Below are 10979 nucleotides of genomic sequence, written 5' to 3'. Positions count from 1 at the left end.
CGTCAGTCTCTACACTAGGATGTCGCTCAGCGTCAGTCTGTCTCTACACTAGGACGTCGCTCAGCGTCAGTCTGTCTCTACACTAGGACGTCGCTCGGCGTCAGTCTGTCTCTACACTAGGACGTCGCTCGGCGTCAGTCTGTCTCTACACTAGGACGTCGCTCAGCCTCAGTCTGTCTCTGGACTAGGACGTCGCTCGGCGTCAGTCTGTCTCTACACTAGGACGTCGCTCGGCGTCAGTCTGTCTCTACACTAGGACGTCGCTCAGCCTCAGTCTGTCTCTGGACTAGGACGTCGCTCGGCGTCAGTCTGTCTCTGGACTAGGACGTTGCTCGGCGTCAGTCTGTCTCTACACTCGGACGTCGCTCAGCCTCAGTCTGTCTCTGGACTAGGACGTCGCTCGGCGTCAGTCTGTCTCTACACTAGGACGTCGCTCAGCATCAGTCTGTCTCTACACTAGGACGTCGCTCGGCGTCAGTCTGTCTCTACACTAGGACGTCGCTCGGCGTCAGTCTGTCTCTACACTCGGACGTCGCTCAGCATCAGTCTGTCTCTACACTAGGACATCGCTCGGCGTCAGTCAGTCTCTACACTAGGATGTCTCTCAGCGTCTGTCTCTACACTAGGACGTTGCTCAGCGTCAGTGTCTAGTCGAGGACGTCGCTCGGCGTCAGTCTGTCTCTACACTAGGACGTCGCTCAGCGTCAGTCTGTCTACACTAGGCCGTCGCTCGGCGTCGGTCTGTCTACACTAGAACGTCGCTCGGCGTCGGTCTGTCTACACTAGAACGTCGCTCGGCGTCAGTCTGTCTCTACACTCGGACGTCGCTCAGCATCAGTCTGTCTCTGGACTAGGACGTCGCTCGGCGTCAGTCTGTCTCTACACTAGGACGTCGCTCGGCGTCAGTCTGTCTCTACACTAGGACGTCGCTCGGCGTCAGTCTGTCTCTACACTCGGACGTCGCTCAGCATCAGTCTGTCTCTGGACTAGGATGTCTCTCAGCGTCTGTCTCTACACTAGGACGTTGCTCAGCGTCAGTGTCTAGTCGAGGACGCCGCTCGGCGTCAGTCTGTCTCTACACTAGGACGTCGGTCAGCGTCAGTCTCTACACTAGGACGTCGCTTGGCGTCAGTCTGTCTACACTCGGACGTCGCTCAGTGTCAGTCTGTCTCTGGACTAGGATGTCTCAGCATCAGTCTGTACACTAAGGCTAGGTTCACATTGCGTTAGGGCAATCCGTTTAGCGCTTGCGGATTGCGCTAACGCAATGTTTTTGTAGGGGCCGCGTTTAGGGGTCGCGCTAACGTCCCCGCTCTCGCAGATCCCCGATCTGCGAGAGCGGGGAACGGACCTCGGGCGCGCCGCGGACGCTGCAAGCAGCGTCCGAGGCGCGCTTCAAAAGCGGCACATCGCTAGCGCGAGCCGAAAAAGGCACGCGCTAGTGATGCGCTACAGGCAAAATTTACATTGCTGTCAATGGGTGCGCTAACGGACCCGTTGCACGGCGTTAATTGCGACATTTTCGCCGTGCAACGCTGTCCGTTAGCGATCACCCACTAACGCAATGTGAACCTAGCCTTAGACGTCGCTCAGCGTCAGTCTGTCTCTGGACTAGGATGTCTCTCAGCGTCAGTCTGTCTGTACACTAGGACATCGCTCAGCGTCATCTGTCTCTGGTCGAAGACGTCGCTCAGCGTCAAGTCTGTCTCTACACTAGGACGTCGCTCGGCGTCAGTCTGTCTCTGGACTAGGATGTCTCTCAGCGTCAGTCTGTACACTAGGACGTCGCTCAGAATCATCTGTCTCTGGTCGAGGACGTCGCTCAGCGTCAAGTCTGTCTCTACACTAGGACGTCGCTCGGCGTCAGTCTGTCTCTGGACTAGGATGTCTCTCAGCGTCAGTCTGTACACTAGGACGTCGCTCAGAATCATCTGTCTCTGGTCGAGGACGTCGCTCAGCGTCAAGTCTGTCTCTACACTAGGACGTCGCTCGGCGTCAGTCTGTCTCTGGACTAGGATGTCTCTCAGCGTCAGTCTGTACACTAGGACGTCGCTCAGAATCATCTGTCTCTGGTCGAGGACGTCGCTCAGCGTCAAGTCTGTCTCTACACTAGGACGTCGCTCAGCGTCAGTCTGTCTCTACACCAGGACATCGCTCGGCGTCAGTCTGTCTCTACACCAGGACGTCGCTCAGTGTCATCTGTTTCTACACTAGGACGTCGCTCAGCGTCAGTCTGTCTCTGGTCGAGGACGTCGCTCAGCGTCAGTCTGTCTCTACACCCGGACGTCACTCAGTGTCATCTGTTTCTACACCAGGACGTCGCTCAGCGTCAGTCTGTCTCTGGACCAGGACGTCGCTCAGCGTCAGTCTGTCTCTACACCAGGACGTCGCTCAGCGTCAGTCTGTCTCTACACCCGGACGTCACTCAGTGTCATCTGTTTCTACACTAGGACGTCGCTCAGCGTCTTTCTCTACACCAGGACGTCGCTCAGCGTCAGTCTGTCTCTACACCAGGACGTCGCTCAGCGTCAGTCTGTCTCTACACCAGGACGTCACTCAGTGTCATCTGTTTCTACACTAGGACGTCGCTCAGCATCAGTCTGTCTCTACACTAGGACGTCGCTCAGCGTCAGTCTGTCTCTACACCAGGACGTCGCTCAGCGTCAGTCTGTCTCTACACCAGGACGTCGCTCAGCGTCTGTCTGTCTCTACACCAGGACGTCGCTCAGCGTCAGTCTGTCTCTACACCAGGACGTCGCTCAGCGCCAGTCTGTCTCTACACCAGGACGTCACTCAGTGTCATCTGTTTCTACACTAGGACGTCGCTCAGCATCAGTCTGTCTCTGGACCAGGACGTCGCTCAGCGTCAGTCTGTCTCTGGACCAGGACGTCGCTCAGCGTCAGTCTGTCTCTACACTAGGACGTCGCTCAGCGTCAGTCTGTCTCTACACCAGGACGTCGCTCAGCGTCAGTCTGTCTCTACACCAGGACGTCGCTCAGCGTCTGTCTGTCTCTACACCAGGACGTCGCTCAGCGTCAGTCTGTCTCTACACTAGGACGTCGCTCAGCGTCAGTCTGTCTCTACACCAGGACGTCGCTCAGCGTCAGTCTGTCTCTACACCAGGACGTCGCTCAGCGTCTGTCTGTCTCTACACCAGGACGTCGCTCAGCGTCAGTCTGTCTCTACACCAGGACGTCGCTCAGCGTCAGTCTGTCTCTACACCAGGACGTCACTCAGTGTCATCTGTTTCTACACTAGGACGTCGCTCAGCATCAGTCTGTCTCTGGACCAGGATGTCGCTCAGCGTCAGTCTGTCTCTACACCAGGACGTCGCTCAGCGTCAGTCTGTCTCTACACCAGGACGTCACTCAGTGTCATCTGTTTCTACACTAGGACGTCGCTCAGCGTCAGTCTGTCTCTACACCAGGACGTCGCTCAGCGTCAGTCTGTCTCTGGACCAGGACGTCGCTCAGCGTCAGTCTGTCTCTACACTAGGACGTCGCTCAGCATCAGTCTGTCTCTACACCAGGACGTCGCTCAGCGTCTGTCTGTCTCTACACCAGGACGTCGCTCAGCGTCAGTCTGTCTCTACACCAGGACGTCGCTCAGCGTCAGTCTGTCTCTACACCAGGACGTCGCTCAGCGTCAGTCTGTCTCTACACCAGGACGTCGCTCAGCGTCAGTCTGTCTCTACACCAGGACGTCACTCAGTGTCATCTGTTTCTACACTAGGACGTCGCTCAGCATCAGTCTGTCTCTGGACCAGGACGTCGCTCAGCGTCAGTCTGTCTCTACACTAGGACGTCGCTCAGCGTCAGTCTGTCTCTACACCAGGACGTCGCTCAGCGTCAGTCTGTCTCTACACTAGGACGTCGCTCAGCGTCAGTCTGTCTCTACACCAGGACGTCGCTCAGCGTCAGTCTGTCTCTACACCAGGACGTCGCTCAGCGTCTGTCTGTCTCTACACCAGGACGTCGCTCAGCGTCAGTCTGTCTCTACACCAGGACGTCGCTCAGCGTCAGTCTGTCTCTACACCAGGACGTCGCTCAGCGTCAGTCTGTCTCTACACCAGGACGTCACTCAGTGTCATCTGTTTCTACACTAGGACGTCGCTCAGCATCAGTCTGTCTCTGGACCAGGATGTCGCTCAGCGTCAGTCTGTCTCTGGCAAAGCACATTGCTTGGCTTTAGTTGAACTGCCTTAAATCCCAACAGTACATTCTATTATTGAGTATTCCCAGAATAGAGAGTAACATACTGATTGCTGGAGCCCAATAATGGCGATCTGCAGCGCCCCCTACGGAGTGCAATGAAGGTGCGCATCCTCAACCTCCGCTCAATTCGTTGTCTATGGGACTGTTGGGGAAAGCCGAGTGCAGCTCTCCATTATGTCCGCCAGTCCCATAGGGAATAAATAGATGGGTTTTGCTCCCGTTCTTGAGATCCAGAGCTACATTCTTCAGATCACTGAGAGGTAAAGCTACACACGTTGCGGATTCGGGTGTGGATATTTTTGCACTGTTTTTGCAAAATCCGCAGGTAAACCACACTGCGGATTACCCGCGGATTTAACGTGGATTTTGTGTGGATTCCACCTTCAGCTTTACACCTGCGGATTCCTATTGAGGAGCAGGTGTAAACTGCTGCGGAATCCGCACAAAGAATTGACATGCTGCGGAAAAAACACTGCTGCGTTTCTGCGCATTTTTTTTCCGCACCATGTACACTGCGGATTTTGTTTTCCATAGGTTTACATGGTACTGTAAACTCAGGGAAAACAGCTGCAGATCTGCAGCGTCAAATCCGCTGCGGATCCGCAGCAAAATCTGCAACGTGTGCACATACCCTAAGACCTGCAGTAAGACCCCCAGCGATCACCAAGTTATTGTCTTATGGATAGGAAAAAAGTTCAGTTTAAAGAATACCCTTTTAAGAGGACTGGTGGTCCATGACACTGGGAGCTATGGGAACAGTCAAGCGTGCGGACCCCCAGGTAACACCTCAGTCATGTAGGACATCTGTGGATATGCCATAAATGTCTGCAGTGAGGATACCCCTTAGGCTGGCAGGGATTCCGCTATCTATAAACGATCTTTCTATTTTTTTATTGTAACATTTCTGAGACCAGACGATAGAATATTGCCAGAACAGAAAGTTTAAAAAAAAAATAAAGGAATTCCAAACATTCCTCATGGCAGCAGTAATATAATCTGTGTAATCTGCTCTGACGTTACATCCGCCCCGTGTGAGCGGCCCCGACAATATCCCACTCCCATATGGGACATGGAAACATCTCTCTAAGGCCGGGGTCACACTAGACCATAATACGGACGAGTGCTATGCGATAAAAAATCGCATAGCACTCGGCCCAATGTTAATCTATGGTTCAGCTCCCATCATCCGATATTTTCTCCACCGTATTTCGGATCCGAGGGAACTCGCAGCAGGCTGCGATTGTCAGCGTATCTCGGCCGAGACTCGCCAATGAAAGTCTATGGGTGCGAGAAAAAATCGGATTACACACGGACCATGCGTGTGCATTGCAAGAAATACGCAGCGGTGTTCTATAGAAAAGCCGGTAATTCAATTGCCGGCTTTTCATTTCTCCTTCACAAACCCGACAGGATATGAGACATGATTACATACAGTAAACCATCTCATATCCCCCTTTTTTTTGCATATTCCACACTACTAATGTTAGTAGTGTGTATGTGCAAAATTTGGCCGCTGTAGCTGCTGAAATAAAGGGTTAAATGGCGGAAAAAATTGGCGTGGGCTCCCGCGCAATTTTCTCCGCCAGAATGGTAAAGCCAGTGACTGAGGGCAGATATTAATAGTCAGGAGAGGGTCCATGGTTATTGGCCCCCCCGTGGCTAAAAACATCTGCCCCCAGCCACCCCAGAAAAGGCACATCTGGAAGATGCGCCTATTCTGGCACTTGGCCACTCTCTTCCCACTCCCTGTAGCGGTGGGATATGGGGTAATGAAGGGTTAATGCCACCTTGCTATTGTAAGGTGACATTAAGCCAGATTAATAATGGAGAGGCGTCAATTATGTCACCTATCCATTATTAATCCAATTGTCTGAAAGGGTTAAAACACACACACACACACACACACACACACACACACATGATTTAAAAGTATTTTAATGAAATAAACACAGCGGTTGTTTTAATAATTTATTGCTCTCTCAATCCATTTTCAGACCCTCGCTTGGCAAAACAATAAACACACAATATACATACCTTCTGATGTCCTATCACGTCCCACGAGGTAATCCATCTGGAGGGGTTAACTAATATTACAGGCACGAGCTGCGATAATCCACTCGCTCGTGCCTGTAATCCCCGGGTGCTGAAAGGAAAGCAGAGTGATCTATACTTACATTCATTTGCGGTGATGCGCCCCCTGGTGGATGTCCTCATATGACCTGGAGCGTGGGAAAAAGTTCCCAGGCTGCAGTTCATGAGAACATCCAGCAGGGGCGCATCACCGCGACGCAATGTAAGTATAGATCCAGCTTTCCTTTCAGCACCCGGGGATTACAGGTACGAGCGAGTGGATTATCGCAGCTCGTGCCTGTAATATTAGTTAACCCCTCCAGATGGATTACCTCGTGGGACGTGATAGGACATCAGAAGGTATGTATATTGTGTGTTTATTGTTTTGCCAAGCGAGGGTCTGAAAATGGATTGAGAGAGCAATAAATTATTAAAACAACCGCTGTGTTTATTTCATTAAAATACTTTTAAATCATGTGTGTGTGTGTTTTTTAACCCTTTCAGACAATTGGATTAATAATGGATAGGTGACATAATTGACGCCTCTCCATTATTAATCTGGCTTAATGTCACCTTACAATAGCAAGGTGGCATTAACCCTTCATTACCCCATATCCCACCGCTACACGGGAGTGGGAAGAGAGTGGCCAAGTGCCAGAATAGGCGCATCTTCCAGATGTGCCTTTTCTGGGGTGGCTGGGGGCAGATGTTTTTAGCCAGGGGGGGCCAATAACCATGGACCCTCTCCTGGCTATTAATATCTGCCCTCAGTCACTGGCTTTACCACTCTGGCGGAGAAAATTGCGCAGGAGCCCACGCCAATTTTTTCCGCCATTTAACCCTTTATTTTAGCAGCTACAGCGGCCAAATTTGGCACATACACACTACTAACATTAGTAGTGTGGAATATGCAAAAAAAAAAGGGGATATGAGATGGTTTACTGTATGTAATCATGTCTCATATCCTGTCGGGTTTGTGCAGGAGAAATTAAAAGCCGGCAATTGAATTACCGACTTTTCACAGATATCGCGCTGAATGAAATATAAATACAGAATATATATATATATATATATATATGTGTCTCAATGACATATATATATATATATATATATATATATATATATATATATATATATATATATATATATATATATATATATATATATATATATATACACTGTATATATGTTTTCTCGAACATTTGAGCACATAAATCCATTAGATGTCGGTTTTGCAAGCTTGCGAGAAAATCTCGGCATACGGATGCCATACGGATCATTTGATGCGAGGAAATCGCATCCTCGCACTGCACACGGATCACTGTTTTTGAAACATTTGTGCGATTCTCGGCCGTGAAAAACGGACCGTTTTTTTATACGTTAAGTGTGTCCCCGGCCTAACACCCGCTCCCTGCACCAATAACAATGGAAATAACACTGTTGTCCAGCAAGGAATGGGAGGCAGGTGCTGGGTAATAAAGGGTGATACAATCATCTGACCTAAGGCCACCCAGCACCAGGTGAAAAAGACCAGCAGCCAGAAAACACCAACAACATGGCGGATGGTCAAAAACAAAACAGATTCTAACAACAGCAATCAGAGATGTTAAAAATGGCAAAAAAGTATATTAGAAAGTTACAGAACATTGCATTACACAATGACGGTCACATTCAAGATTATAGCAACGTCACCTACATCAGGTCACAGAGCTTACAGGGGATCAGGGGCTCCTTCCTTTTAAAGGGGATCACAACAATCCACAATATGGCCATTGAGGAGCTCCGTCACACGGCCGTAGGGGCAAGAGGCTACCGTACAATGCTTGCTGGGAACACTACACCTCCCACAGTGCACCACAGCAGAGCATGAACCAGCAGGGGATGACAAGGGCAGAGTTGAGGTCCTTTATCCTTCCATCGTCCTGCCCCCCGATATCTGCGTCGCCCACTACATACATGTGACCCCTCTGGCCTACGCTGGGTCTCAGCTTCTGATACGGACCCAGGAGTTATTGTAGACGCAGAAGGCGGCGTGCAGGGGTTCTGTGAAGTGTGCGATGAACGTGTGCAGGTGCCTGATGGACTCACACACCTGGTAGAAGGACAGGCGGCCCGCCTCGTAGTCCAGGTATATGCCGAGTCTTTGCACCGCCGTGTCGGGGTACAAGGGGTTAATCTTGGAGTCGTGGATGGCGGAGTGCGTCTTGTCCGACATTCGCAGGCACCAGGACTTCTTGTTGTAGCCGGTCACGGCCCGGTCTCCTTTCCTTTCGATACTTGGGTAGGCCAATCCCACCATCCAGTAGCCGGACTCGCTGGTCTCCACCTCCCAGTAGTTCTGTCCGGACGTGAAGATTCTGGTGCTTAATATGTGATAGTTCACGAAGCGTTCCGAGGTCTTGGGTCGGCACTGCTTAGACTCCGACCAGGAGGCCGTTTTCAGGTCCCGGGACACTGCGACGTAGTCCCCGGCGGTGTTGACGTCCAGCAGTATATTGGAGGCCAGCTTCATGTTGAAGCCTCGCTTTGCCTTCAGGCCGGTCACGATGTCCGTTAGGGCCGTGTGGAGCATGACGGAGATCAGGCCTTCATCTAGATCGCACACGGCCTGGACCTTTTTCTCGTCCCTCTTCCTGTCCTCCAGTTCTCCACCCTCAACGGCGTAACAGTTGGTGGCTTCCGACTCCCGTCCTTGCAAGACGGTCAGCGGGTCGGTGATGCTGCACAGCTCTTCGATGCATTGCATCTTCTTGGTCAACTGGTCCTTCTCCATCTCCAGCTGTTGGATCAGATCGGTCACGTGAAGGGAAACCTGCTCCTCTTGACTGGACACCTCATTCAAGACCTTCTTCTCCAGGACCTCCAACTCTTCCCGAATCTCCTTAAACAAGAGGGTGACCCTCTCGGTGATGGCGGACGCCTTCTCTTCTACTTTTTGCCGGTGCTCTTGTAAACTTTGCACCCTTTTTTCGGTCTCTTCTCTCTTCGAGGTCAGTTTCTCCATGACGAGTCTCAGTTTCTCCTTCTTCTTCTTGGATGCCTCGTAGAGAAGCGACACCTGATGTCCCCGGTGCTCTCCGAAGGCGCAGCAGGACACGCAGATGCAGGCCGCATCCTGGGAACAGTAGTACTCCAGTAGCTTTTTATGGATGGAGCATTTTCGATTTTCCAGAGAGGTGGTGGGCTCAGTGAGGGTGTGCTCCACCAGCTTGCTGTGTGCCCTTAGGTGGATGTCACACAGGGAGGTCTCGCACTGCAGACAAGTCTTAACGGCGGGCACAGGACAATGGACGCAGTAGGTGCAGAAGATCCCCGCTTGCTCCTGCACCGGTCTGGAGGACAGGAAGCATTCCACGATATTGCACAGTTTCATGTTCCTCTGCACCGGGGGGCGGCTGACAGACTCGGCTCGGCATTCTGGACAGCTGTAGACCCCCGCGTCCTCCTGGCTGTCCAGGACTCGGCTGATACACACCCGGCAGAAGTTGTGGCCGCAGTTCAGCATGGCGGGGTCGGTGTAAATGCTCAGACAGATGGAACAGTTCAGCTCCTCTTTCAGCTCAGTCGTAGCCATGTTTGTAGCTGCAGAAGATCGCCTCCTGACACCGTGCAGACCCCCTGCAGCCGCTATGTGACAGCTGCAAGCCCACGAATGCAAATGTAGCCTGACTGCAGAAAAGCACAAGACTTCATCTGCCCACAGCCCGCCAGTCAGTGCTCGCAGCCCCCAATAGCAGCGCCTGTCTCAGCCCACAGTGCCAGAAAGTGCAAAGCGAGCCGGGATTGGTCGCTGTGTTGATAAGGAAGAAAACTCTGAGACAAGAAGGAAACTTAGCTTAAAGGGGCGCGGACCGCTGATAAAGAACAGCAGCATTGTAAGGCTATGTGCCCACATTGCAGAATAGAAGCAGAATTTTATTTTCAATTCTGCATACCCTTGGCAGGAAAAACGCATGCGGATTTAGATGCGGTTTTACCGCGTATTTACTGCGTTCTCCATGCGTTTTACAAGCATTATTTTTAATACATGTCTATGGGTGGGGAATTGCCGCGATTCCGCAAAAATAATGAACATGCTGCGTTTTTTACCACAATGCGTTTCCGCCGCAGACAAAAAAAAAAAAGCGGCATGGGCACATCAATTGCGGAATGAATTAGAAATTAATGGGATGCTGTTTGTAAGCGTTTTTTTAACCCCTTAAGCCCCAAGGGTGGTTTGCACGTTAATGACCGGGCCAATTTTTACAATTCTGACCACTGTCCCTTTATGAGGCTATAACTCTGGAACGCTACAACGGATCTTGGCGATTCTGACATTGTTTTCTCATGACATATTGTACTTCATTATAGTGGTAACATTTCTTTGATATTACCTGCGTTTATTTGTGAAAAAAAACCCGGAAATTTGGCAAAAATTTAGAAAATTTCGCAATTTTCCAACTTTGAATTTTTATACAATTAAATCACAGAGATATGTCACACAAAATACTTAATAAGTAACATTTCCCACATGTCTACTTTACATCAGCACAATTTTGGAAACAAATTTTTTTTTTGTTAGGGAGTTATAAGGGTTCAAAGTTGACCAGCAATTTCTCAGTTTTACAACACCATTTTTTTTTAGGGACCACATCTCATTTGAAGTCATTCTGAGGGGTCTATATGATAGAAAATACTCAAGTGTGACACCATTC

The 10979-nt window shown here is 50.7% G+C and overlaps 1 protein-coding gene across 1 annotated transcript; it reads right to left on the bottom strand.

The window, feature by feature from the left end:
• Window positions 1-7635: 7635 nt before the first annotated feature.
• Window positions 7636-9993, bottom strand: LOC143781428 (E3 ubiquitin/ISG15 ligase TRIM25-like). Its single transcript, XM_077268029.1, has one exon. It carries the CDS (start codon window positions 9857-9859, stop codon window positions 8270-8272), a length of 1590 nt encoding a protein of 529 aa, XP_077124144.1. The 5' UTR covers window positions 9860-9993; the 3' UTR covers window positions 7636-8269.
• Between the last annotated feature and the right edge of the window lie 986 nt (window positions 9994-10979).

Source organism: Ranitomeya variabilis, chromosome 6 (genome assembly GCF_051348905.1).
Source record: "Ranitomeya variabilis isolate aRanVar5 chromosome 6, aRanVar5.hap1, whole genome shotgun sequence".
Taxonomy (NCBI): domain Eukaryota; kingdom Metazoa; phylum Chordata; class Amphibia; order Anura; family Dendrobatidae; genus Ranitomeya; species Ranitomeya variabilis.
Note: the sequence above shows the minus strand (reverse complement) of the source record. Positions and strands in the feature narration are given on the sequence as shown.